The sequence below is a fragment of the Thunnus albacares genome, chromosome 10, assembly GCF_914725855.1.
Source record: "Thunnus albacares chromosome 10, fThuAlb1.1, whole genome shotgun sequence".
Lineage (NCBI taxonomy): Eukaryota > Metazoa > Chordata > Actinopteri > Scombriformes > Scombridae > Thunnus > Thunnus albacares.
Window position 1 is genome coordinate 21539031 of NC_058115.1, and position 26539 is coordinate 21565569.

Genomic DNA, 26539 nt, shown 5'->3' on the forward strand with positions numbered 1-26539 from the left:
ATAAATACCTCAACAGAAAAACAGCACTTTACTAATTAATACATTGTCTTGTTGTTTTAGTTTGTATGTTAGTAAGTATAAGTATAACAATTTAAATTGCCATTTTATGGGACTCTTTGTTAGCCAGAAGCAGTTGCCAGGCAACCATTGGAGACTCCAGGGTTACTGCTTTCTGCCAGGAATTAGTTCGGCACATAACCCTCCATTAATCACAAATTTTAGTTTTTACACTTCGGTTTTTTTATGGATTAAACAAACAAGACATAACATGTTAGTGAGCTAGAACAACTAGGTGATTCCCCTTGTTTCCAGCATTTGTGCTAAGCTAAGCTAACTGGCTGCTTGCTGTAGCCTTACATTTACCAATACACACATGAGAGTGGTATCAATCTTCTCATCTAACTCTGGCCGAGAAAGTGAGCAAGCATATTTAACTATTCCTATAACAACACATTACAGCATGTGCAGTTTCTACCTCCTGCCATCAGATTTCACACATGTCCACATCACACATAATGTGCAACACTGTGCACAGGACATACTGCAGTCTGTATAAATATGGGATCAAATGCTCTCAGTACAACATGTAGCTCTCTCGGTCCACTAAGCAGCAATGTGGACATACACACAAGCCGGGTGTCTTCTTATATATAATAAATTGCAGCCTTGTATATTCCCTTAAGACCCTCCCTTGAATGGGGAGGCAGATGTTTATGCGGTTGCCATGGCAAGGGGTGTCCTTTAGTGCAGGAGCAGCAGAGGTGTCGCACGATCCACATCACCCTTTCAGGAGAGTTATTAGACAGCCCCGGTTGTGTCAACCACTGAAATACCATCCTCTCAACAGGGTGGGCGCGCACATTTGAGAATGAGGACACGTACTGCAAAATATAGACAGGATTTATTTTTACATAAATCGCCTTTTCACCCCCAATATAATGAGGGAGTTTTTGATCTGCACATGATGAAAGATAAATATTCCCACAAATGAAAATGACATTGAGCTGAAACAAATACAGTCAAACTTCAGTCTGTTAGGTTTGTATTATTGCTTATGTTTTAAGTTTTCCTCCTCTGCAAGGTATTGCATTTCCTAAGAGGTTAGACAAACATAATATATACTATAAAAAAACATTTTCTCATAGAAATAATAATAAACAGATAAACTTGGACTAAAGAGAAAAATGGCTTGAATTTCCTTTTGTCTCTAAAGTTAGGAGTGCCTGGGATATGTCCATAAAAATTCACAAGGATGTTGCGTGGCCATATTTAAGGAGGCCATGGGTCTAATTATCAATTAAATGGGTTATTATTCTCTCTTAACTCAGTCAGGCGGAACATATATGCAGTTATGTATGCAGGATCCTTTGATTGCCGCTGATAAAAGGCGCTTTTTTTTACTTTATCATTCACAAGTAATTTCCTATAAAGGTTGCAAAGCATCCAGGTTTATTGTTCATTTCATGGTTCAACAATGTTTTTGGAAACTCGTATGAAAATAATTAAAACATATATAACCTACTCTATAATGATGCTCAAGGCTGTTTGCAAAAGTAAAAGAAAATATGCACCTTTGACATTCTGTGCTCAGAGTTGGCCAATAAAATCCGGGGTTTCAACGCTCTGATCTGCCACTCTGTTTGGCCCCTTCTCCAAACATTTGTCTTCATCTTCAGGATGGCTGCTGGTTCTGGTCTTTGCTGCCAGCTCCTCACAACTTGTTTGATGATTAAATACAGTTTGATTTGCCGGGCCGTGTTGTAAACTTCCTGTGTGGTTGCACCGTCAGGTCTCTGTTCCACACCGGTGCTCCCCAAAGGCCTTGTGTGAACACCATTATTATCCCTGCAAATTAGCCCAGTTAACCTGCCCCCGCTCCAGCTCACTCTTTGTTAACCCCTCATTTTTCACCGTGTCTGGACGGTGGACCAAGGGATTGTAGAAGTCGGGTCCCCCTCCCCACCATCCCCATCCAGCCCTGTCCTGGCAGATCCTAACCCCTGTGAATATTAAACAGCACAGACTGCAGGAATGCCTCAGCTAAATTGGCAGCAGATGTTGTTGAGGGGATTTGGTTGTGAAGTGTTTTGTCTGCAAACTGAGCTGTAAAACATCGCAGGGCTGACAGGTCCTCTGGTGAGCATCTAAGGTGAAACGGCACAAGGGCAATACACCCCTGTAGTAGCTCTACTGAGACTCACTGGTGGCTGAACACTCAACCATCCATTTAATGGTCACTTATGAAAGGTTTCGGGAGACGAGCTGAACAAAGAGCCTACTTCGGGTTGTAGTGCAACAAGGATTGAGTCCATGTAGAGTAATTGAACTTCCCCAGCACCAATTATAAATAACGAAGTGGAGAATTCCATGATTAAACTGGAGGATAACCTACTTAACACCACAGCCTAATCTTAATTTGGTCCATATGTTGTTGTCCTTTACATGACACTGTAAGGTTTTTCTCAAATAAGACACAGATTTCAATTCAAGATGTGGAAATCATGTCAACTTTCAAGCAGATTACATTTTAATGTATGTTATAATATAATTTTAAAAACCCTACATGCAATTCATGAATGGAAAATGTTGCTTACCTGCCGGTCATGTCAGTTTGAGAGGAAGCAGGCCTAAGATGTCTGGGTGTCTGGGAAAAAGATGAATGACTGGTGCGCAAAGAAAATGATTTCGTAGTTTGTTCCAAATTCTGAACCAGCCGTTGCTCCAGGCCATGACTGCCGACATAAACTATGACACATGTGATTTCGTACTCCCAGCCCAAATTATGATAGTTTGGACTACAGGCGGTCTGGCTCCAAGAAGCACAGGAAGAGGAATTGGTTGTTGGCTTAAATAAGTCAATGGATGTTAACAGGAATAAATGCTTTCAATGAGTGAAATTTCACATGCAAAACAAAGGTTTTTGGAACACAACACATGACCTTCTTCTGATGATTTAAAGCTGCACTAATCAATGTTTTTATATGAACAATCAGTTCAGCCACCCCTAATTACAAATCCACAGATAATTATTTGGTTGTAATTTATCGTTTTTTGATGCACTGTCTCAGTTACTAGCAAAAAGGGCTCTGATAAACCCTCTGTACGCTACCGACCCAGCACCAAACAACAGACAGACAAAGTTAGAAACTAGCTGGTAAACATAGTGCAGCATTTAGTAGCTAAAAAGGTGGATATTTCCCTCAGGAGTTGGAGGAGACCAAAACAAGAGTGAATGCTAGACTTACATTCATCAGTTGGACGCAAACACGGCTCCTAATGAATGCTAATGTTGCTCCTTATCTGCTGCATGTGTAAATAAGCAGCAGTTTGCTAACATATTTACCACAACCTCTTTTTAAGGTCAATATTGTGTTTACAGGTTGTTGTGCCGCCCCCAAGTGGTCAAAAAAATGGAAATGAATGCAGCTTTAATAAACCATAAATAACTTATACTTTTGGCCAAGTTTGTCTGAGGTGATTGTGGTCTATTATTTCAAACTTAGAGCCCTTCTGGTTGTCTGCATATGCACTTATGATGTTGGATGTTCTTAATTCTCTTGTTTCTTATATCATTGTATATGATATAATCCAATCCCTTTTTATTTCCACACACTTTATATCAGAGTATGCCATCTATCAACACAGAAATTCCAGAAAAATCATTTTAAGTGCTTTAGGTGGGAGGATGTCTTGCAGCAACTACACAGCATGTTTTTTTTACTAATAAGAAACCATTACAATCAAGACATAAGATCTTATATGTAGGATAAGTGGTAGCAGCCCATTTACTGACGAGGTGAAGCTTAACATGAGAACTAAGTTCAAGGGTGGCCAAGATCCATGCAGGCCATCTGCCAAGAATCCAATACAGCAAATGGTTGGATCCGTGTAAACCCTAAGCTGACAATAAAGTCACTATGCTTAAAAAGATGCTAACATCCTTTAATGGGTATGAAAGCCACTGCAGCAGAATACAAATCCTGGTTGTTTTCTCGTGTTCCCTGTAGCCCCGACTTTTATCCTCTTCCATCCAACATGCCCTGTGAAGTTGAATAATTGAACACTTGGGGACAAAAGGGAATCTTTTATCAACTTTGGCTGTGACTAACCCACTGTGTGGAGTTTGGGGAAATCAACAGAGACTTTTAAAAAAAAAAAAAAAAGCTGCTTTGCTTTATCTCCTGATCACAAGACAAGTGAAGTGTTTGCCAAGAAATATAAAAAGAATTTACAAACTGTAGAAGGCAGATTAAAGATATGAAGAGTGTTGTTGGTGGTGTTTGCCACCTGCTTTGGGACAGACATAAAGGGAGCGTGGGGTAAATGTGGGGTCACAGCTGTCAGCAGTCTCTCAGTTATACAGGCCAAGTGGGACTGCAGACACGAGGAGGGCAGAAACTACAGCGATGACATGGTGGGGGACCTGGAGGTTATACAGTCACACTACCACCATCTTCATATAGCATAGCATGCTGTATAAACTCAGTGTATGCTTGTTTGGGTATGTGTGTAAACATTCCTTTAAGGAGTCTTTCTCTCAGGACTCCTGGTTCTGTGTTGTGTGACGCTCCCACAGTGGGAGCCTGTCCACGACCCCTGTAAAAAGAGAGCGATGCCCACTTCCTGCTACCCTCAGGCGTGCCAGTCCTGCCTCAAGGGAGAGGGGCCCCATAATTTATTATTTGTTCCCCTCTTGTTAAGGAAATACTTTCTCAATAGCTCTTTCTCCTTTGTATATTTTTACTATTCTTATTTTCTTCCTTGATTCAACCCCGTCCTCTCTTATTTATTTGCTTTCTAAACACCAGCTTGGTTCGTGACATCCAAACTGCCATGAGGAGACTTTAAAAAATTACTTTTGTCCTCACTGAAGACAGTGTTTATTTGTCTGGGTGAACTTGAAGGGATAAGAGTATTTTGGTGATACCTATGTATAGGTGACAGCTGAGTTGCGTCATACAAGCTGACCTCGGTTACCATTACCTCAGGCCTTAATCAGATTCCTATGCTGCAGATTGGAGATATGTGGACTGATACATTGAGCTCGGATGTCATAATTTATAGGCCTGACCTGCCACTCTTAATGTAAAGACATTCTTTCACCATGTGAAGTTAATGGGATGTTATGTCCACAACATATGTTGTTTGAAATGGTTTCCTTCAGCACGAGCAAACCATCAATGGACTCATGCTGAAACATTCAATCTCACAGCGAATGTTACCCAAAGGGAGAAAACTCTCCCAGCAGTGACTTTCAACTATTTGTTGGTGTTTGTCAGGTTTTGCTGCAAACCATCAAGGCAAAAGGGATGAAAAGGCCAGGGCTCTCACTGACCACTGACTCAGCTTTGAAAGCATTCGCCTTCAAATCAGATTGTCCGGCTTCAAGGAGCGGAGGTGTCACAGCGCTGCCCCGGGCCACTCAGTGTCACCGGCCAGCTTTGAGGGGTTAATGCGCATTTTTCTCAGTTGTCAAGGACTTGTGATGGGGGCAAAGGAGTACAGAGGTCACCACACTCACAAAATATCAAGAGGTCTTTGAAATGCTTAATTGTGTTATAAAAGAAACTGGAAATACCAACTCTCCAAATCCACACATTTTCATAGGAGCACATCTAGATCTCAACACCCTTTCAAAAGGTTTATTGTTTTACTCTTGGATTATTTCTCTTTTCATCATAAGGTAGTCATTGATAGGTGATTGATTATCATGAGCTTTATGTTTAAAACGTGTTTCATATTTTCTAAAAGTCTTGTGGTTTTCTTTGTCATTTTTCTTTTCTTATATTGTATTGTGGATGCTCACTGGATTATAGACCTACATTCAGTACTGTCATTATTAGAATTAATGTTCTATAGATGTTGTGTGGTTTCCGGTTAATTAGTTCACTGCTTTGTATTTTGTGAGACTATTCTTGTATATTCATTTTTTGTGGTTAGTGCTAATTAGATCATAATGACATGCTAACACGCTAAACTCAGACTGTGAATATTGAAAACACCTGCTAAACCACTTATAGCTTTTTAGCTTTGTCATTGTGGGCTAGTTAGCATGCTGACGCTAACATTTAACTCTGCAGAGCCAGTAGCATGGCTGCAGACTTTTAGTCTTGTTCACGGATATTTAACTGGTTTGGTCACTAGTACTGGTTGTTGCTCTTTGTGATAAAATTGTGCAGGGATTGACTTTTGTTGCTTGGACTAATCACTTATTCTCCTACATATCTGTTTGAATACAGGTGTACAAAATCTTAGAAAGAGAATTAATTTAGTCTGAATTTTACTATCTAGGTTGAGTCTATTTCATGTATTTACTTGATTTTCATACGGTCCACCACCTTTGCTCAAGAGGCACAGCAGAGAAGATACAATGGAGAAAACACAACTCTCAGTGCAAGAAAATTACTCTTTTTCTTAATTTTTCTTAGATATTTTCATATTTACCACAACGCAAAGACAGTTTAGTCCCGTGAGATCAGAGACATTGGGTGGTTTGTAGACTCTCTTTATTTAAGAGATACAGAATGAAGCACTGAGGGAAAACATGTCTTTGAGCTCTTCTCTGAAGTCTTGAAACAGACACAACGGCTTCCTCTGGGGTCCAGCCATGTTTCATGTCGGGACAATTAAACAAGTCACCGTGGCCACCCAGTCCCAGCCCCCTTCTCCAGACACTGAACTCAATTATTACAGAGGCTAACTCCTCATCACAAGTTCACCGACTGTGGCTAATCTTATCTGATCTGTTATTAGCCGCATTTTTCATCTTTATGGCAGAGCTAACAAGCCTTTCAGATCATTAATAGCTGGGAATGTTCAAATCTCACGTTAAGCATGAAGATGAATGAAAGAGGGATCACTGAACATAAATCACTCTACTCCTTGCATAGTTTTATTGTGCAGGGAAAATCTTAAACCCAAGGATTCACAACCAGTTCTCATGAAACACAGATTTTCACGAAAAGAAATCAAACTGTCTGAGATGATCTCTCGAGCAACTAGTTTTATTATATTTAAACCTAAAGCACATCCTGATGCTTATGCAGAAGCAGGAACCAAAAATGATTTATCACAGACAGCTTTAAAGTTGTGTAGAAAAATAAGGAAAAGATTACAGAAGAATGTATTACCAAATGCTTATTCCTGAAATGACAGAAAATTGGGACATTGCTTTCAAAGAAGAAATAATGAATCATGCAGGCTTTTCTTTCGAGAAAGATCCAGGTGCACGTTCTGTTCTGTAAGAGCGGCAGAAAAACAACTTCATGAACCATTTGCAAACCAAACACAGGGCACGGTGCACTTGAGCGTCAGTTATATGTAAAACCAACATGAATGCATGACTGTAAAAGCAAAGAGAAGGTGAGATGCTTTTAGTTACCGAAGAGAGAGCTGTCACTATGTTTGTTAACAGCGGAGAGGGTAAAGGTTAAGAGCTGGTAATCAGTCTATGTTTGAGTGATGGACGAGGTGTATCAGGGAGGGAATGACTCCACGGAGCCGTACAGTTTAGCTTTTGTTTCTGTGTGAGACTTGTTCAGCAGAAAAGTGACAAAACATTTCTGAATCATATCAGCGAGCAAGTATAGATAAAACCCACTTAAGGAAATATCTCTGCCAGACACTGAATGGATACACACTCATTGCACAGCCCCTGTCCTCCCACCAGTCTCAGACAGCTCCATCTTTCTTGTAGTCTCGGGGTCATCTGCCAGCAACCTGTTATCAATGGCCCGGCTTAGGCCTCCAGTCCGCATTAATCCGTCATGATAAGTTTACATCTGCTCACATTGCTGCGTTGGTACCTTAAGCTTCATCCTAGTGCTGATTTGGGTCTGTTTTTTTTGCGTTCTCTTTGTGTATTTTCTGATCTGTGTGTGTGAGAGCATCAAGCCTGTCTGACTCGCCGGCCTCCAGTCACAGGTTGCACAGCCTCTCCTCCTCTCCCTCCACCAGACTCCTGAACCAGAGAAATACACAAAAACACAATAAGCAGGTGAACAAGGAGAAACACACAAACAACTAATCACTTGTAGCAATTTATTGAGGTTCAAAGTTTATTCTTGGGCTTGGAAACACAAAATTATATCATCTCAAGGTCCATTTTAGGGGTTGAACTAGCTATTACTGTCAGTGTTATGTTTACATGTATTATTAATATGCTGATTGTTTGGTCTATAATAAGAATTTTTTGTAAAGCTGAAGTTAATGTCTTCTAAATGTTTTTAGGGTCCGACCAACGCTCAAAAACCAAAAGATGTATCACATAAGATGAAGAAAAGAAGCTCATCCTTAAAACTGAGAGGCTAGAGCTTGGGTATATTTGGCATTTTGTTTAAAGAGGTGCAATTATTTGACTAGTTCTAGTTTATTTAGTGGCTGTTTTAGAGCTTTTAATCATAAACCTTGATGATGGCCCTTGAGGTCAGATTGATTTATCAAATGCTGTTTCCAAAGAATGAACTTTGAACTTCTGCTTTTAAGCCAACACGAATGAGTAGTCCCTGAAGTGTTCAGAATCAGACACTACTTGATTTCATCATTAGTGCTTTTCTGAATATTTTCATCTCTGTATATTCATAAACTGCTGTTTGATATGAATATTTTGAACTTGCGATAACTGATATTTTTGGCCACTTGGGGGCTGTAAACACAACACTGACATATCATCACCTTTTTATAAAGTGGATATGACCAACTTGTTAGCAAGCAGTTGTCTGTTTACACACCCAGCAGATACAGTTTCTGTTTACCTGATGAATCTAAGTGTAAGCTCTGGTCTGGTATCAACTTCTGAGTGAAATATCTGTCTCTTTAGCAGTTGAATGCTCCACTACTTTCAGCTAACTTTGTCTACTGTTTGGTGCGGGGCAGGTAGCGTTCAGTGGGTTTATCTGCGCTTTTTTTGCTGAAAAGAGCTGCCTGCTGCGTCTGGAAACAAGGTCGATAAGAGCGAGGAAATGGATCTTGTCCTCAGTTGAGCTTCAGTACCTGTTGCTGCGTCATGCAGCAGCGTGAGGAGACCGCAAAGAACAGCAGAATGAATTACAGTGTAATATGGTTCACATTATCAGTGAGCAAAAGCAGTGAGCATCTGCCCAAACTGCCCTGAGATGCTTTCACAGGCGATAAGCCATCCAGTAATGGCAGCTCGGGGTCATTAGGGTCTGTTGTGCAGACAGCTTGCCACGGCACGGAGAGCATAAACAACCACCATTTTCATTTCTTATTCATGGTTTTAATCACAGATGAAAAAACATCCAGTAAATAAAGAAAGAGAGAGAAAAAAAAAGTTGGCAATGACTGTGTGTCTTTCCTGCGCATTAAATGTCTTTGGGTCATTCTGTTGGGTAACGAAAGGGTATTAAAACTGTGGCGAATCTGGAAATGTGTGTAAGGGGTGAGGCGGGTGTGTGTTGGGGGGGAGCTCTGACATTAACAGGCTGGCCTGGAAAAGAGCTGGCAGAGGCCCAGCACACAGCTCTGACAGTGTGAGGTCCTCTTTGCCCATTCTAATGAGGTACTGTGAGGGTCTGAGCTCAGGCCCGCAGCAGGGCCCCCTGGGGGTCAGATGCAGTCGGATGGGCGATGGAGGGGCCGCAGGAGGAAGTCCCTGGCAGCGGGCTTAGATGGTTGAAGTACGTCACTCCACATACCAGGATGGCAGATGGTCAAACAACCTCAATGCAATGATATGAAACGTCTTCAAGGTCGCATAAAGGAAACTGCATCATATTCAGGAGCCGTTTCCTGTGACCCCAGTTGTCCTGTGATGTCAGCCCTTTGTTTGCAGGAATATCTTATTATGGACACAGCAGATGTCCAGATGACAATATGTGACAATATTGGACGTATACACAGGATCTTACAGAAATACTGCTTGTGTTATTCAAGGTGACGCTTATGCAGACAATGGACGCGTCATTTACACATCACCAGACGTGTGCTTCAAGATTTGCTCATATGTTAAGAATGTCAAAAGCAAACAGGACATCAAGTTAATTTAAATCTAATGAAAGCATCCCATGAGTGTTATAATTCTCCATGACAGGTTTATATAATGTGTGGCCATAGGGAATGCCTGTTTTCATTTGAACCCCCTACAGCAGAGATGGGAATCTATAGTTTATGTCAGGGTGTCCGCAGGTTTGAGTTCTAATCAGAAACTACGATAGGTGACTTCATGACGTGAACACATTTAACAAGAGAGGACAAACTAATCAGTGAAATCACCTGCTGGAGTGTTTTTGTTGAAATGAAAACCTCCATGTTCTCAAGCAGACATGGATGACCAACAAGTAGGTAACAATTAGGCCGCACTGTCAAAGATTTTTGATCTTCTGTATTAAAATTGTACCGTGCTCTACATGACATTAGGTGCTTGTTAAATTTCAAGAGTCTCATTTAAGAATAACAACCTGCAGCTCTACTGAGATGGAAATAAATTAGAGTTGGACACCAGTAATTGCTGTGTCTTTAAGGCAGCTTTTCATTCAAATGTATTAAAGAGAGATGGACTATCATTGATACATTATGGTCTGTTAAAGCATATTGAGGACTGGTTTGTTGCTACTAAACCTAAAACAAATGATCTGAAAGACACTATTCTACACAGAGCTGCTTCATATTGTAACATGTTTCCAACTCACATCAAATACCTGCAGATTACTAAAACAGCCTCAAATAGAAATGGAATTGTCATGACTGACATAAGCAGCTCTGCGTGCTCTCATGGTCCAAGACAAATTTCCCTTCAGGGACAATAAACGTTATCTTATATTATCTTTTCTCAATTTTTGCTGCAGTTTACATTTGTCACATTAATGGCATACTATGCAGGATTTTCCTAAAAATCAATGTATAGACTCACAATCCCTCTAAATCATTACTTAATTACCCACTAGAAGTGTGTGGCAGTGTATGTATCTACAGAGACTCTGCCCTCTGCCTGTATTTTCTTATTATTTTGCTGGGTTTGGGACACTTCTGGGCTTGACTTTGGGCAGTGGATGTGTAGCCCCCAGCCAATAACAGCGTGCTGAGTGTGAGGTCGGGACTCTATAAAAACGTAACTACCAGATTATATTGCTGTCCCCATCTCTCTCCTCAGCTCTCTGTCTGTGTGTCTGTTTGACTGAGGGCGGAGCTGAGCTACACACACACAGAGCAGAGCCGAGAGGCCACAGCAGACAGGATGAAGCATTCACACAAAATTCAGCAATGCGGCACCTTCCTGCAGGGTTGTACAGAGGTGTGCGGAGGTGTGGGCATGTTTGTTTGTGCTTTAGAACATAACCACTGTGAAACAATCAGAAAATAACATTTTATTTATCTGATTCATGGCTTTGTTCTTGCTAACGCCGCTCCCTCCCTCACTCTCTAACTCGTTTAACCACTGCTGCTCTCTCTCTCTCTCGCTCTGATGTCGTTGAGCTGAGGAAGAAGGGCCAACTTTGAATGTTTTATTTACAAACACAAATCAAATCCTACATTGTATGCCTTTAATGTCAAGATTTTTATCACAGTGTATTTGTGTGTATCAATGGACCCCATGAAGACTATCACTGCATCAGCTAATGTTAATGGGGATCCTGTAAATAATAAAGAATTGAGAGAATCACAGGAACATATTTGAAAGTAAGTTTAAAGTACATTTTAATCTTTGAAAGCTTAGCCCAGACCATCTATTATTAAACAGACAAAACACCATTTCACAACATTTACTACCCCAGCGGACTGACCTGTAGGCAGTAATCTCCATGTCTCTGGCCATCTTCTCCCTGAGCAGCTCCTTGTAGGCTTCACACTGCTCCTTCATCTGCGCTTCGAGGTCGTCCTCCTGGTGCCTCATGTCTTCTATAGTACACTGCATAATATGCACACAGACATATAGTGTGAGGAGGGGGAGGTTTGAGATTGAGATAAAATGACAGAACTGGTCCAAACCACTGGTCCGTTACCGACTGTGATTGCAATAATCAGTCCACGCTCATACCTCCAACTCAGCAATCTCCTCCATATATGCAGCCTTCTTCATCTCAACCTCGTCCTCCAACTCCTCATTGTACTTTTCAAGCTCAGAGAGCTCCTTTTGTAGCTCTGAAATCTGCAGAAACACAGACGGCAAACAGAAAATGGTTACTCATTCAGAACATATCCACAAACACAAATCTCTTTAATCGTCTTGGTAATAATAATGGTCTTCATGGTCATTTCCAGCTCAAGAACAGCAGCCCCAGAGTTGGAAGGAATTCAGGGTCTTGCTCAAGAGCACTTCAGCTGAGGAGGTGACTGTCAACAAAAGCCTTGAACCTGAATCTTCTTAGTTTAAGAACAGCTTAATTAAAGCTGCATTAATCAGGGTTTTTGGGCCACTAGGGGGCGGAAGAACTGCACAACAAGCTGAAAACATCATCTGACATACAAGTTGATATAGCAAATGTGTGAGCAATATTTACTCTTCTTTTAGCTTTGTTTTGGTCTCCACTTACTCCTGAGGGAAATATCAGTGTTTTTAGCCGTTAGATGTTTGAATTTATTCACCATCTAGTTGCTAACTTTGTCTGTTGTCGTTTGGTGCAGAACATTTGGTGAACAGTGGGTTTATCAGAGCTTTTTTTGCTGGAAACAGATGCTTGCTGCTGCTGGAAACAAGGATGATGCGAGCAGAATTTGCAGCCGTAAAAACCAAAACAAAGAGCTAAATCAGGCTACAAGCGCTGTAGAGCTGGAAATTACAATGTTAGGTGATAATTCTCTGTTAATTTGTCAGCAGGAGCTTCTCTTATCCAGTGTGGAATAATTCAAATCCTTCATGTAGCAATACCTCACTGTAAGAAAAGTATTTTAGCCTAATTTTACTACAAAAGTAAAAGTCCTACACTGAAAATGTTACTTGAGTAAGAGTATGAAATTATTATCAGCAAATGTTACACTATTATAAATTATGTGAACGGCATCTTACTGTTTTTAGTTAATTGAGAGGAGGCTAATTTCACCAACTGTTTAATCTGGAGCTGATTAACTATTTGATGTATTGATAGATGTTTTAATCTATAACAATACATCATATTTTATGAGCTGACCATATATTGTATGTAACTGTATGTAAAATATAAGTTTTTTTAAAAGTAGTTACTTTTTTCAAAAGTAACTATATATAAAAATTTCTATCTGAAATGCCGAAGACTTGAATTATAACATAGTATAAAATGAAAAAAGTATCTAAAGTTTGTACTTAAGTACATTTATTCAAGTACTCTACTTAATTACATTCCACCTCTGCTCCTTTCACATTGCACAAAGTATTTTAATCCATTGTTCTCATTGTGATTTTAAGATGAACTCCTGGGAGATTAGCTTTAAGCAAAATAAATAAATAATATAAATAATATTGATTAATGAGGCACATAACAGCTGTCAACTAAAACTTGAGTATTTCAGAACTATCTATAATTTTGTCATCCTGATTCTCCAAATATTTTGGTCCACATAAAGTCTATTGCATGTCTGTCCGTCCTGAAGACAGATCCCTCCTCTTTCTTCCACTTTTTCCCCCATTAAGTTTTTTTTTTTTTGAAGGTCTAAGGATACAGGGTGTTGTATGTTTTACAGATTGCAAAGCCCCTTGAGGCAAATTTGTGATTTGTGATACTGGACTATATAAATAAATATGAGTATTCCCGTCAACCCGACCAACGCGGATAAAAAAAGGTTACTTTACTTCTATCACAAACTAATGCAGGAGCATCCCTCCTCTTGTGTCTGAGGCGCGGTGTCCTGCTGTGAGTAATTACAGCAATCACACAAGTTCAACAATTAGCTGTCAAAGCCAGATGGGGGATCCAGGCGGTCGTGCTCGTCTTTCAGCGAGATCATGTGAGCGGAGGAAGACCCGGTTACTACTCACAACCTGGTCAAGTCATTTACTCATACACTCCTCCGTTCTCCCTGGCATGATAAGTGAGGTCTGGGTGGCAGCGAGTGCGTACAACCTCCATCAGTGCCTGCTCTATTATATACAGTTCTGCGTCAGGGCTGATTTCACTGCAATCTGTTTGTTTGGCCATGTTGTGTCTCAGTGAGAAACCAGACCCGAGGCATCCATCACATGCAAGAGAGGAAACAGAGCAGATCAGGCCGTGCTGTCCATCCGTCAGGCTGGACTGAGCAGAGCTTGTGTGCTGCATTTTAGATAGAAGGTAGATGATGTTGGGAGAGTTGTGCTGTGGTTACAGAGGCTCGCTGTTTATTTAAAGAGCCGAAGGTACTGATACAACCACAGTAATGAGAACCAAACCGCCATGTTTGTTACAGATGTGGTGAAGGCTCAGCTGTGGTTTGACCACTAATGGATGAGACATGGATGTAAACTTACTGTTTCCTGGAGTCACAAGGTGATTTTACTGGAGTCACAATTTTCTGTCTCTTTTCTGTCTACTTCATTAGAAGTCTGCTTGCTTTACTGGCATTTTCTGCTGGATGGATCAGAAATATCAGTTTTATTTCCTCTCTTTCATTTAAAAGAGGAAGTCTCCAGTCTGTGTGTGAAGTTTTAAGACGTTATGACGCTGCAGCCGCTGTGAAAGACTGCTTAATAACTGAGGGTAATAAATCCTGTCTGAGCTGAAGCCGAGGCCCTTCACATCTCCTGCTGAAAGTGTCCGCAGAGTAAACACTCCGGTCAGCAGGATCTCCCACACTGTTGCTCCGCTGTCACTCACATGCTCTCCACTCCCTTCGCCTGCTGTGGGAAACCATTCATTTTCACCATTAAGTTTGATTTAGGAGCTGATGGGCAACACAGAGCCAGTTGTGGGTTGTGAGACTCCCCTTTTCTTTGTAAGTAAAGTTGTGGGAAATATATTATGGGAAGCTCTGAATCAGTCGGTAGTGACTGAAGGTTTTAAAGGAATTGTTGAACTTTTTAGGAAATAAATTTTTTTCAATTTCTTGCAGAGTTAAAGAAGATTAATAGCACTCATGTCTGTGTGCTAAATATGAAGCTACAGCCAGGAGACAGTTAGCTTAGCTTAGCATAAAGACTAGAAGCAGGAGGGGGAACTGCTAGCCTGGCCCTGAGTAAACAAATTCTGCCTACCACAACCAAAAAACAAAACAAAGTAAAGGCTGATTAATGGTAGGTTGCTCGACACTTTTGATAAGCGTCGCTCGACAGAAATTACTTCTTTTCAACAGAAAAAAATCGTCACTTGACACTTTCATTTCATTTCATAACAGTCATATTTTGTCGCACAATGTGATTGGATAGTGCTACTAACGTCGCCATGGAGATTGTAGTTTTCACTAAACTTCTTTATTGATATTTTGGTCTGTAACTTTAAATAACTTGTAATGTCCTTGTTCAATTAGTCCTGGTTGGGATGATATAATGTAACTAAACAAGGAGCATACTGTCTGGTTACCATGGAGACGACTGAAACCTTTTGCGGAAGCATAAATTGAAAATGTTGCACAACTCTTTTATTTCTGTTGAGCAACACTTCTCAAAAGTGTTGCACGACCAACCATAAATCAGCCTTAAGAATGCTAAATTAAAACTAAATATGAAGCTAGTGCCAGCAGGCAGTTAGCTTAGCATAAAAATTGGAGGCAGGGGGAAACAGCTAGCCTGGCTCTAAAGTTTACAAAATTCGTCTTCCAGCAATGAAATGTAATTTTTAGAGGTCTTGGTGCTGGTAGGTGGATTTTTTTAACATCAGAACCAGGCTAACTATCTAAGCCAAGCTAATTAGCTGCTGTCTGTAGCTTCATATGTAGCGCACAGACATGGAAGTTGTATTGATCTGCATACACATGAGATTTAAAGGTTCAGTTCAAAGAAATTTAAAAAACACACTCACACATTTTCTGACTTACCTGTTGTATTGTATTTAGCCATGCAGATAGTTTTGGTTTTATTTGCAGGGAGAAATTTGTTGTCTGTTTCTGAGATTTACCAATTCAATGCAGTGCAGGTGAATGTGATGCTCACAGCACTGAAAACTTACATTTAAAAATTCAACAGCAATGTATTTCTCCAGACACAACGTCCTCCAAACACACAGTTAAGTTTAAAGTTTAATGTTGTTGTTTTTCTTTTTAATGCTGTGAACACCACAAACTAAATTTAATTAAATTTTCATTAATTCAAAATGTGTTTGCTGTTTTTTGGGGTTTTTTTTGGTTTGTTTGTATGTGATTTGGGTGACTGATGGACCCTTTATAAACTGATGAGAACAAAATAAGAGTCCACTCACCAGCATCTTCATTTCACTGATGTCCTTTGTCTTTGACCCCACAGCTCCTCCCACTCCCACTTGTTTTCCATCCCCACTGGGAACCACAGCAGAGGAGGAGGATGCACCTCGCTTGAACTGCAAAGACAGTGGAAGAGGAATCAGAGCCAGTTTGCAGGAATAATGAAAAAACAACCCAACTTAAATCTCAGGTGGACTACATATGCACAAGACTGTGCAGCATGTTGCTCTCTTTTGGGCAGTTAAGTGCACTTTGACAGGGGAGCAAAGAGCAATCAGAATATCTCTCAGCTCTGATGGGTAAACCTCTCCTCATGTACGCCACATTCCTGATTAGATGGAACAACTGCAGCAGAAACAAGCAACATGAGGGTGCACAGGTGTGTGGGAGTCAGCCAGCAATCACCATTACTGTTCAAACCCAATAGCAATCATTTCAGCATCGAGACAACTGCATCTTGTAATCGAGGCCAGGCACAGGCAGGACCGCGTCCAGCTGGCGAGGGAAGAGACGGGAGGGAGGGAGAGAGAATAGACGGGGTTTGAGGGAAACAAGAGTGGCTGGCTCCAAGAGACACACCTACGCATCTAGACAGACAAATATATAATACAAATATATATAAATATGGTGGATCGCCTTCAGCCTTGCCTCTAAATAACAGACACACACACACACACAGACACACACACACACACACACACACACACACACACACACACACACACACACACACACACACACACACACACACACACACACACTCCAGTGCTGCTGAGGAGCCTGGGAAGGCGGCCAGCAGTCTGATTACAGCCCTGACCTCTGAACCGGGCAGACATCCTCACCCCAGAGGAGGTCAGACCCACCGGAGCTATAGTCTGACCCCAATGCAGCACCTCTGTGCATGCAAGACACACACACACGTACACACACACACACACACACACACACACACACACACACAAAGACATTCTGTTCGGGTCCAAAACTGCCCCTCCGATTCTCAAGTTCTTCCCGGGTGTTGTGTTAAGAGGGAAAGCAAACAAAAGGGAGTAACGTTGTGTGATTTGTGAAAGTTGAGATTTACATCTGTATCTGACCGGGCAGTTTCAGAGGGAGAGGAGGGTGATGTGGTGAAAATAGGAGGGGTCAAGTGGTCAGTAGGAGGATGAAGATGGCAGCTGGTTTCTGGATTGTGTGCATGACGTTAGTCTGAATCCATTCATGTGAGTGTGTGTAGCCTAATGCCAAAAATAGGATTGTGATTCAAAAAATGTGCACAGGCTTGCTACTGTAAAACATTTGGCACAACAAGGTTTCCACTGCATGACATGTTTATGTGTTTCTATGCTACACTGTGTTGTACCTGGAGGCTCTCGGCCAGCTGGCAGTAGTACTCCTTTACATCCAAGGCCGGAGTGATGTCAGGGCTGCCAAATTTAAGAGCCGCCACCGCTTCTGTAGTCTCTTCAGCTGGCTCCAGCAGACTCTCCACTGCCTGCTCATGTAGACCATACATACAGATACACAGCGAAGGAGTATTCAGATACTTTACTTGAGTAAAGGTAGTAGTTTTTCTTTTCAATTAATTAATGAGTTATTTGGTGAACATGGTGAAAAATGTGAAAAAAAGATATTCACTTTACCATCATAGAAGACTAAAGAAACCAGAAAGTATTTAAATTTGAGAAGCTGAAATCAGAGAATTTGGACATTTTTCTTATCAAATGAACATTTCATTGATTATTAAATTAGTTGGCGATTAATTTTCTGTTGATTCATATCTATGAAAATCTTAAAGGTATACTTCAACATTTTGGGAAATATGCTTATTGGCTTTCTGGTTGGATGAGAACTGAGTTAAATGAGCTGAGATGAAAAGATTCATCATGCCACTTTAATATCTGTTCATTAAATAAAACGCTACAGTTAGCAGACGGTTAGCTTAGCTTAGCATAAACACTGGAAATAGGTGGAAACAGCTAGATTGACTCTGTTTTAAAATTAATAAAAACATAAAAATAACAATTCCCCATTTACGGTGGGTTATGTGCCAGACTATGTCTTGGCTTGGACCAATAACTTCCTCGAGTCTCCGCTGGTTGCCTGGCAACTACTCAGAGCCAAGACACAGTCCGGCACATAACCCACCATAAAAAGGCAAATTGTAGATTTTACACTTTGGTTTTTGTACGAATTAAACAATATATAATGTGTTATATGAGCTTTGGAGCTGTTGGTAGGCGGATTTTGTTGCCTTTGGAGAGATCTAGGCCAGCTGTTTCCCCCTGCTTCCACTGTTTATGCTATGCTAAGTTAACTTAACTGGCTATTGGCTGTAGCTACATATTTAATGTGGTATCAATCTTCCCATCTAATACTCCGCCAGAAACAGAATAAGCATATTTTCCAAAATGTCAAACTTTTGCTTTAATTTGTGAAGTAACCACTACGTATAGCCTCTTGGAAATGGAGATACTCAAGCACAGTGTTTGAGTAAATGTACTTACTTATATTCTACCACTGCAAATACACACAGAACATTTTCATGCATTTACAGACACATCAAAGACCTCAACATGTATGTCTTCAGGTTGTAATATGTCTCTCCTCTAGAAAAAAAAAAAAAAACCACAAGGAAAATGAACTGTTACAGAGCCGCAGTGGCAGTCGTTCATTTTTCTCCTTTTTGCCTCCACCTGAATAACGACATGGCTGCCGATTTGTCAGGGGAATGTGGGGTATCTGGAGGTGCTGATAATAACAACAGTTAATAAAACAAAGGGAACTTCTGTTTTCATTTGGTATTCAGTCGCATTTCCCGGACTGTGAGTTATCGAGCGTGTCCCAGAGGGAGTGTGTTAAACGCCAGGCGGCCCGGCTTTGCAGAGAAAAACACAGTGTGATGGAGTTGCTCCTGCTTCAGCTGCCTTTCTTTCTCTCTCTCTGCCTACAGCCTCTAGATCTGATACTGGGGTGCGTCTGTCATCTCCTGGCAAGGCGGAGAATATTGTAGAGCAGGGTGTGTGTATGAATGCAATATAGGCAATGATGTGTGTTGCAAATGTGACTATCTTAAGAGCCTTGGATAAGGACTCAACTGGGTGAATTCTGATATGTTACACAATTCACTGAGGACTCCTCTTCTGCAGCCTCACTAGATTACAAATGTTGTGTTTTAATCTCCTCATATCACTACATCTCCTGTTAACATGGCTGTTTTTGGCTACATGTCTTCAGCAAGGTGACTGGGGTCATCACAGCTGTGTTTGTCACCACAGGTCTGGGCATTTATCCAACACTCCTGTCTGACCTAAGCACTACATTTTGAGTAATTTTATGGCTGTACACTTCCAAGTTTCATCACACTGTAGCCATATATCTTCTCTCTCTCTCACCGTCTTGTGCTGGGCCTCCATGTTGGCCAGCTGCTCCTCATAGATAGCCGCTTGCTCCCTCAACGCCAAACACTCTGCTGTCACAGCATCCACTTCCTGCACAGCGGAGGAGAAGAATCAAGTTAACAGAAAGTGAAAAGTGAAGAAGTTCAAGTTAATTTGCAGAGATGTCTGACAGGAGCACTCTGCAGCGATCCATGTGATACAGTGAAGTTTGGGAAGTAAATCACACCACAGGTTGAATTAAAGTACAAAAACTCCTCGTTTCCACCCTGAACACCCATTAAAAGAACCATCAGCACCACCACATTCACCCTGTTTCACTGAACAGCAAGTAGACACTGCAATGCAGAGGAAGGGGGAGGAGGAGGAGGAAGATGAGAAGGAGCCTAACTAGACACAAAAGCCCTGTCCACCAATCCATTCGCCAGCAGTGGCTCGTATCTGCTCTTTTTTTTTTTCTTTTTTTTTTTAAAGATCCAGATTACTTGGCATCAGATGCAATTACTGTGGGTGCCTGTGCTAACATTCAGAAACACACAGAGAGGGTTCGGTGGTGAAGTTGTGGATCCTCGCTAGGAGGGCGGCAGGGTCCTTGATGGACAGCAGTAGAGCACAAGTGGTCTGTCTGTCTGCTGACTGTGTTCAAATATCAGCCAGCAGCTGGAAAGTATCATGTTGTAAATCACATTCTGCGCAACTTTAAAGCAGCAGTTATTGATCTTTTGTAGGCCACTTGGGGGCAGCGGAACAACACAACACTGACATATTATCACTGTATAAAGTTATAGTTGACTACTTTTATCATCCAGGAGATACAGAGCAACATTAGCGTTCATTTGGAGTCAATATTTACTCACCTTTCAGCTCTATTTAGTCTCTACCGACTCCTGAAAGAAATATCTTTAGCTGATAAATGTTTGACTATTTTCACCAGCTAGTTGCTAACATTGTCTGTTTGCCATTTGGTGCTGAGCAGGTAGAGTACAGCTGTTTTGAGCTTCTTTTTTTTTTTTTTTACTGAGACGAGGCTCTGAGAGTGAGCCAAAGTAGTAAAGTTCCAGGTCATAAAACCAAAACAATGAGCTGAAAGCCACTAAAATGCTCTATTGAGCATGAGGTCATCTGCAGCATCGGGTTATAATTCTCTGTGGGTTTGTTACTCAGTTACTCATGTTACTCAGTTTTAATATAAAAATATTGATTGGTGCAGCTTTACATTTCCTTAAAACTGCATTTCAATTCTGGTGAATGGACTTCATAGTGGTTTTTCCACCTTTGCAAAACACTTTGATTCACAACTCTCCTGTCGTTCATCCATTCAAACACAAACACAGCGATGGCAGCAACTTGGCGTTCAGTATCTTGGTCAAGGACACTGAGAACCACCAACCCTGCAATGCTATCAGACCAGATCATCTAGATGGATAATCTTCAGTATCCATAGTCTACTGTGATAAAACTGCATTTTTATACTCTGCACCCTGAACTTGGACAAAAATCAACATCTGGAAACGCTGCCTTCATATCAAGCATCACATTAAAAAATATTTCATGAGAGATGTAACTGTTTTAAACAGCCAAGTTTTATCTCCCACATTTCTCAGACCCTGTTCTGTTCTCATTGTTGTATATTAAATGTGTTTTTATGTAACTTTGCAACACCTATTGTTCAGGTCTCCCTTGTAAAAAGAGATAATGTATCTCTGGAGACTTCCTGGTTAAATAAAGGTTAAATTAAAGTATATAAATTGATGGACAACCCGCTCTAGATCACTCCTGATTGCCACAGCCTCTAGAATATTAAACAGGCTGAATTTAAAAACTGAATATTGTTAAACTCAATTCATTTGTGCAACATGCAAGACATGACTGAATATAAAAATGTCAGTCTCATGTAAGAAATCACTAAGATAATCTAACAAGACCACGTAGGCCACGTAAATGGAGCATAATTGGCAGGAGAGAAGCAAGAATAGTCAGTCATTTACTTCAAAACAAACCAAACATGTCTGGTTTCATCATTGTCAGTCTACCATTATGTTGAGAGAACTGCAGCTACAGTAGTTGTGGGTTGAGCAGTGTAGTATTCGCTCCTCTCCTCCGCATCTCTGCTCTTCTTCTACCTTCCCTGCCGATTTCCCACCAAGTCTTGTCACCCTGCAGCTGCTTCCAATTCAACAACCAGAGAACTCAGAGCCAGCAGGAACATTACGGCACCATATCACAGCCTGCATTACATCTGTATGGGAGAAATTAAAGCCCCCGTCACCCCACCCCTCACATCTGGCCCGGCTAGGAGGACATGGGCTCAGGCATGTGGGAGGGATACGGGAGGGGGGAGGGGGGGGGGATGGAGAAGTTGGTGGCTCAGGTTACTGTGCGACTGCTGGTGATCAACACCCAACAGTGGAGCAGCTGTGCAGAGTTTCAGTTGATTCACCAGGAGGCAGAGAGAGAGAGAGAGAGAAGAGGCAGAGAGACGCTTGACAACAGTGACACCTAGTGCTGAATGTGTATTATCACAACAAAGATCTGATAATACTCATAAAGGTTTTATAAACGGTCACAAATAATGAAATATATCTTTAATTGACTGCTTTAATATTATTAAATATCTCTATTCTTAACTTAAACTTATCCATCTTCAACTTTAAATCTAAATGTAACCATATCAAGGCTTATTCTGTACTTAAACATTATTAATTTTATGTGTGAACCAACTTCTACAGCCAGCCATAATCTAAAGTCAAACAGTCCATGAGGTGTTTAAAGAAGTGTTAATTATTAATGGCCTTCAGTGATTTATAACAGCTGGATTCATGTTTATTGTATTGTAAAAAAAAAAAACCCATGACTCATATGTTCCACTGCGATACAAGGAGTGCCCGCACACTCAGTCAAACTCCATTTAATAGTATTTTTATGTTATTACAGGTCTTCCTCAGGAGAATTTGATGAAGACCGTTAAAGATTTGACTGAGGAAGACCTGTAGTTGCTTGAAACTTTGCAGACAAAATTAAAGTTTAATTGAATTTTGTATCCAGCAGCTCTCCTGCTGACATTTTGTGGATATGCAGGCGACTATTCTGACTTATTCAGTTTTACAAGCCATAAAATCTTTACTTATAAATGTCAGTAAGTTGTCAGTATTGTTTGTTGGCTTTTAAGCCCTCCAGCCTTCTCCAAGAAGGCTTGAATATAATTTTGTCTACAAACAGCAAAGTAAAAATTGCAAACAGTGGTGGCTGAGAATATAATATAACATTTAAATAGTTGTGACAGTTAGAAACCCTTTATAGGTACCACTATATCATGAGTCTAAGTTTATTTTTTTTGTTTTATTTCTTTATGTTCACTATCTTTGCACCTATATTGTGTGGTTTTGTATTTGGTGAAGCACCATGTAACTCTGGTTTTGAAAGGCACTATAGAAATAAATGATTGTTATTATTATTCTTAGAAGTCATACTAAAAAAGTTGGTAAATCAAACCTCATAAGATGATAGTGATGCGTTTTAGCTCTTTTGGATGAGGGGGTTTATGTCATTTTGTCATCTCCTTGTCGACTGGCGCTGGGCTTCCACACTCGTCTTGAAATAGGTCATTAGGTTAATTATTACCTCAGCAACATCTTGGCGTTCCTGCTGGAGGAAGATCCTCTGCTGAGAAAACTTCTCATACTCCTGCTTTAGACGATGCAGCTCTCTCTGCAGCTTTTCCGTGTCGCACAGGATCTCATCCTGCAGAGAGACGCAGCGATGACAGTCATGCATCTTGACAAGGTCACATATCACACCTGCTTGTCACTGTAAAAACTGAAGTATAACTGATGGGATGTGAAATATCTGCATAGCTTGTGCATGTGGATTCATATGAGGTGTCAACAAGAGAACTAATTTAGGCGTGTCGCACACAGAGAAACATGCAGCAGACACACCCAGCGGTTTCATACCCTCTCCACACGCAGTCTGTCCACCACTGCGTCCAGGCTGTAATCCAGTCCTGCCACAGTGGTGGTGAAGCTGGAGGAGGCTTGTCGGTCGCTCGGCTCGTCCTCCAGCTCCTCAATCTGACACTCAAGAAACTCGTTCTCCTCCTCAAGACAATGGGCCTAAAGGACAGAGAGACAGATACAACAGAGATAAAGTCAGAACAAGTTCATGCGGTTTATAGATATACATTCACAGCATCATTGGCCAAGAACAAAGACATGACGCAGCAGAGGGAACATAAAGTGCTTGTGTGTCATCGGGACCAATCACAGAGAGACTTTCTCTTTAGCAAAGGTAGGGAACTTCCTGGTGCCCCAAGGCACTTTAAAAAAAATATGCAACTGTATACTACTTACTTACTGTTTACTTCTACTTCAGAGGAAAACATTGTACTACTTCTTTTACCTGACAGATAGATGTTACTGGTTATGTTGCAGATTCAGATTTTACTCACAAAATATAACAATTATAACATGATGCATTATTATTCATTAAACTATCCAGCATCATAAATTAAATAAATGTAGGTACATTAAGATGATAGAACTGCACATCTTAGGACAATGAAATTAGTAAATACACCGAAAAAAGGGATTTTCATGATACAACAACAACTGCAAATGAATTATACTTCATGCATGGACACTAATAATTCCTCTTTCACTCTTCACTTTTTGTAAAAATCTGATTGCAGGACTTTTACTGTGTAGTATTAATAGTTTTACTTCAGAAAAAAGTATGGAGTACTTCTTGTTGCCAATAGCAACATTCCCAGTTAGAGAAAGGGTGAAAATAAAGCAAAACAGTGTTTGCCTGGGGCCCCCAAATCTATAAATCCACCCCTGTTCACAGTGTTTGTTCTCACCAGTTCAATCAGCCTGACCAGTCGGTCGTTGAGAGCAGCGATGACGGTGCGGTCTTTGACAAACTGGTCCAGACCCTCCTTGTTGAGCTCCCTGGCAGCTATGAAGTCTAACTTGTCACAGTCACACTCGTCAGCAGTGGCACCCCTGTGAGAAGGACACACAGTACAGACGACTGCGGGGAATGTTTCAGAGGATCCTGGAGATTAATTGACCCTCCTTCAAAGAGAGTTAATGACTTTTTTTTAACCAAGTAAACAGTAATAAAGTGACGTCACTACAGTGAATAAATGAACCACAATAAAATATTTCAACTAAAGCATCAGGAATTCTTTAAATGCTTCAGTGCATTTTTGCCCAACCAGTCACTACATATGAATGTTGTTAGAGCATGACGTCATTTTTTTTTCCATGAGCACAAAAGGAATTTGTCATCTTCGTCATCATCATCATCGCAGACAAAATTAGAGAAACACATCTGAAAATATTCCACATATCCAACAAGCATATATATTTCAAGATTTTTAGATGTTGATGTTTTTTTCTGCATGACTGAACAAGAAACTGAAACTCATCTGTTCTATATTTGTTCATATAGTGTTTCAGTCTGGAAAGACTTTGACAATCATATATTGTGCAAAACAACACATGCGATTATCAGTGAGGGGAAAAATTATCACTTATTTTGAATGTAAGGATAACAATTTATGCACTATTGGTAACTTTTTTATTTTATTAGGTAAATTTAATATCCATAATGCTAAATTTCTTAATTCAACCCCATCTTTATAAGTTGTTTCAAATTGAAACTTAATATTTTGAATTTGTGACAAATAAGAAATGCGTTAGTAGTTAAAATTTACTCAGAAATGTTTGCCTGACGAAGTTTCACCAAAATTAATCTTTTTTTTATTATTATTATTTTATTCTATACTACTATTGTGATTGTTCTTTTGTTAAATAAACTGGTAGGACTGACTGACTGTACGTTCTTACAATAATAAAAAAAAGAATTTGTCATCATTGAGGAATGAACCTGAACTACAAGTTCAATAAACCCAAAGAAACACAGAACACCCAGCTCCATTAAATAAGAGATTTTACACTCATGAAAAACATTTATCTGACATATTTAATCATAGAACACTTGAACTTGTCTCTAACATCTTCATACTTTAAAGTTGGTAAGTCCAGAGTTGCCCACACTGACCTGACGGAGGCCTTGTACTGCTCTGCACACTGCATACTGGATCTTCCATTTGGACTCCAGCTCTGCTCCTCAAACAGCTTGCGGTAAGACGACACTCTGAGCATGGTCGCGGCTTCGGATGCTGAGCTACAACACTACAAGCAAATAGTGGCAGCAGGTCTGAGGTGGCGATTTTATATTTGCAGCGCATGAGAATGTAGCACAGTGGTGAAAGATCTCTCGTCGGCCACTGAGGAGACTAACTATAACGTGAACATCAGCCAGTAACGATTTCACATTTACCTGAAGAATGAGCCTCAAAATCCATTCTGCAGTTGTGTTTTCTTTTTATAATCTGCCAGCAGGATTTCCACACAGAATATTTCAACAGGAGGTGTTGAATTAGAACACGAAACAACTTTAGACATTTTATTTCTGTTAAATAAATTAAAAGTACCAAAAAAAAAAAAAAAAAAAAAATCAGAAAAGTTGAAAACAGGTGCAAGTGTTTTCTTGTGTACCTTTTTCAAACGTACCTTTTAAATTTATGAACAAAAGTGACAAAAACTGAAGACAAAAAGAACAAAAAATCCACACAGATACAGTTGATTCAGTGACAAAGGACATGATACTGATTATACTGATTGGTTTGACATCTGAGTTTTGTTTTTCTCAATAAATAAATTGTAAAATCTCCCAAATCAACTTTTCCTTCAGGCCCGAGACACCTTTCTAGCAAAGCTCGGCTAGACGAAGGCCAACAGAAGCATCTATTGTCTTGATGGCAATAAGGCAGAAGAAACTACAAAAGCATAGAGCGACATCAGCTCTACAGG

General features: G+C 40.4%; 1 protein-coding gene across 1 annotated transcript; it reads right to left on the minus strand.

The window, feature by feature from the left end:
* Positions 1 to 6876: 6876 nt before the first annotated feature.
* vimr2 (vimentin-related 2) lies at positions 6877 to 26269 on the minus strand. Its single transcript, XM_044363410.1, has 10 exons — positions 25725 to 26269; positions 24517 to 24661; positions 23612 to 23770; positions 23280 to 23399; positions 19656 to 19751; positions 17624 to 17755; positions 16260 to 16376; positions 11996 to 12106; positions 11742 to 11866; positions 6877 to 7960 (listed from the first exon to the last, which is right to left on the minus strand). Exons 1-10 carry the CDS (start codon positions 25826 to 25828, stop codon positions 7918 to 7920), a joined length of 1152 nt encoding a protein of 383 aa, XP_044219345.1. The 5' UTR covers positions 25829 to 26269; the 3' UTR covers positions 6877 to 7917.
* Between the last annotated feature and the right edge of the window lie 270 nt (positions 26270 to 26539).

Excerpts from the sequence above, each read along its gene's own strand:
- vimr2 (XM_044363410.1), bottom strand. The coding sequence starts at position 25,828 with ATGCTCAGAGTGTCGTCTTACCGCAAGCTGTTTGAGGAGCAGAGCTGG. Across the intron at positions 16,377-17,623 it reads AGCTGGCCGAGAGCCTCCAG|TTCAAGCGAGGTGCATCCTC; the intron begins GTACAACACAGT and ends CTGTCTTTGCAG. Across the intron at positions 7,961-11,741 it reads ATGGAGATTACTGCCTACAG|GAGTCTGGTGGAGGGAGAGG; the intron begins GTCAGTCCGCTG and ends TCTCTGGTTCAG.